The 2,776-nt window shown below is 49.3% G+C and overlaps 1 protein-coding gene across 1 annotated transcript; it reads left to right on the top strand.

Moving 5' to 3' along the window:
- The first annotated feature begins 1,482 nt into the window (after positions 1-1,482).
- On the top strand, positions 1,483-2,545 carry LOC101651186 (60S ribosomal protein L10-like). Its single transcript, XM_004709682.1, has 2 exons — positions 1,483-1,506; positions 2,000-2,545. Exons 1-2 carry the CDS (start codon positions 1,483-1,485, stop codon positions 2,543-2,545), a joined length of 570 nt encoding a protein of 189 aa, XP_004709739.1.
- The last annotated feature ends 231 nt before the right edge of the window (positions 2,546-2,776 follow it).

Here is a 2,776-nt window from a genome sequence, read left to right as displayed (position 1 = left end):
AAAATCTTGCTATATGGGACGTCGGAGCCATCTCTGATCAGCTTATTGTAAGTCAAGGGACTCAAGAAAGCTCTGAGTTCTGGTTAAGAGAAGAGTCTTTTGGGTCACAGGGGCTTGGATTCAAATCACTGCCCTCCAGTCAGTAAATGAACTGATCTCTCAGTACCATTTCTGTGCATGCCCTTTTCTCACCTGTGACGTGGAGAGGCTAATAGGACCCACCTCCTGGGGATACTGAAAGGATTGAAGTGGAAAGTACCAGAGGGCAATGTATGATCTCCTCTCCACTGTCCCACAACTTTTTTTTGAAGCTCCCTGGTACTTATTAGGCTTTTGGGCACACAGAGCTCCCGTCTGAAAAATTAGACACTGTCATGTTGACTCTAATGTTCTGATACAATGAGATGACCGTGAATTGAAGGCAATTCAACAGCAAGCCAACAACAACAACTTAAAACAAAAACAAAGCCCCGTGATCATTGAGTCCATGCTGACTCGGTGGTGCCCACGTGTACAGACGTAGAGCACTAGGCCTTCCTTCCCTGGTGTTACTGGGTGGGTTCCAGCCACCAAACTTTAGGCTAACAGTTGAGTGAAGAAACCTTCCTATGGATTTGGGCAGAGAGAAGGAGTGTCATTTTAACACATTGATTTTCAGGGGTGGGGGATGAGGGGAATAGCTTTTGGCTCATTGATGTTCCACAAATTGGCCTGCTCCCAATCTCAGAACTAGGCATTGGTAGGCCATGCCAGGAAGACAAAGGGGTGGATTATAAAGTGTCATCCTTATATCTGCGATCATACTGTAAATGTTTCCATTTAACCTAACACAAAGAAATACCGCCCTTCTGATGTTGGGCAAAGGTCTTGAGTGGAATTCAAGTTCCTGAGCGGAATTTCATTTTCCTCTTCTTTGCCCAAGTCATAGCCATAATCTGTTATCTCTGATATCCAATTCCATTTTCTTCGAACGAGCACTTTGAAGGCTCATGCAAAGTCCTCCGGGGGAGCCACGCGGCAAGACTTTTGAGACGGTTTTATTCCTGACCAATCTCTTATAGTTTTGACTTGACAGCATTTCTTCGCAACTCACACCTTAAGTCTTTTCAAAGCCTTCAACGGGATGTTCATAGAAATAGCTCTTCTCTTTTAAATCTTACAGCTCACCTGTGATGTGTAATATTTCATTAAACTAGACAATTACAGCAGGGCAGCATGTAAAAGCCAGGCTCTTCCCTCTGGCTGCCTGGCTCACTCCCTCGCCTCCTCCAGATCTGTGCTCAGAGATGACGTTCTCAGCACGGCCATCTCTGGTCGCTCTATTTAAAATCGCCACTTGGCACTCCCGATCCCAGGTGCCCTAGGCCTTCCCCCTGCTTCCTTTCTCTTCCCGCATGACACCCAACCACCTGCCAGGGCAAACATTATCTGGCTGTTCTATCCTGCTTAAAACTGTCGTTTGTTTGGGCTATCAGTGCCGTGATGGCGAAGATTCACGGTGGTTTTGTGAGTAGTATCCTGGGGGTAGGGGGTAGGGGGTGGTGTTCAACAGGGGTGTGGACAAGGGAGTCTAATCTGAATGCCTAAACCAATGCTCAGCATGTAGTAGGTGCTCAATAAATATATGTTGAATTAATGGGGGGGGGGTCCCGCAAATTGCGACGAGGACACAAAGCTTATGGCCACAGGCTGATGAGTATGGTATTGTGGTGACAACTGATTCACAGTCTCCTCTAAGGTGGGTGGCTAGGAGGCTATGTCATCCACTCTGAGTAACACGAGGGGTGGATTTCTTTATACTTCTCCTGCTTTGCATGCTAGGGCATCTCAGGCTGGGTTCCCTAGAAAGGCAACACCAGTGAAGTGTATGAGTGTGAGAGTGTGTGTGTGTGTATGTGGTGGGGGGTGTTCCTAGGGGAGATCAGACCCGGGGAAAGGACACCGTGCGGGGAAAGAAGAAGTTCGGTGAACCAAAGAGGGAGGGTCTCTTTTCCTTTAGGCATGCCACCTTGATCCTGGGGTGGTCACGGGCCGCCGCCCTGCCCGATGTTGCCGGTATGGTAAGAGCAAGCCCTACCCAAAGTCCCGCTTCTGTCCAGGTGTCCCTGATGCCAAGGTTCGCATCTTTGACCCGGGCTGGAAGAAGGCAAAGGTGGATGGATTCCCACTGTGCGGCCACATGGTGTCAGATGAGGACAAGGGGCTATCCTCTGGAGCCCTGGAGGCTGCCCGCATCTGTGTTAACAAGTGCGTGGTGAAAAGCTGTGGCAAAGGTGGCTTCCACATCCGAGTGCGGCTCCACCCCTTCCACGTCGTCCACATCCACAAGATGTGGTCATGTGCTGGGACTGACAGGCTCCAAACTGGGATGCGAGGTGCTTTGGGGAAACCTCAAGGCACGGTGGCAAGAGTCCACATTGGCCAGGTCTTCATGTCCATCTGCACCAAACTTCAAAACAAGGAGCATGTGATGGAGGGCTTACGTAGGGCCAAGTTCAAGTTCCTTGGGCGGCAGAAGATCCAGGTCTCCAAGAAGTGGGGCTGAGAAGTGCAGCGTCCGGATGGCTGTAAAAGTCAAGTACACCTCTCACCGTGGCCCCTTGGATAAGGGGTGGGCCCTGCATTCATGAAGGCCTTGGTAGCCCTGAGCTGTCTCACTTGTACCCACCAAATAAAAATTGAACTTCCTGATTAAAAAACAGCAAAAGAAGAAGAAGCCTGTCAAGGAGATGGATCAGTACATCAACTACAATGGACTCAAAACATAAGAGCAATT

This window comes from Echinops telfairi, unplaced genomic scaffold (genome assembly GCF_000313985.2).
Source record: "Echinops telfairi isolate 266 unplaced genomic scaffold, ASM31398v2 ScPeMD7_7412;HRSCAF=8450, whole genome shotgun sequence".
Lineage (NCBI taxonomy): Eukaryota > Metazoa > Chordata > Mammalia > Afrosoricida > Tenrecidae > Echinops > Echinops telfairi.
This window is presented reverse-complemented; position numbering and strand designations above follow the sequence as displayed.

What these genes read in the sequence shown, in the direction of transcription:
- LOC101651186 (XM_004709682.1), top strand. Translation starts at nt 1,483, where the DNA reads ATGGCGAAGATTCACGGTGGTTTT. An exon ending in CGAAGATTCACGGTGGTTTT is followed by an intron (nt 1,507 to 1,999) that starts GTGAGTAGTATC and finishes CTTTTCCTTTAG; the next exon opens with GCATGCCACCTTGATCCTGG.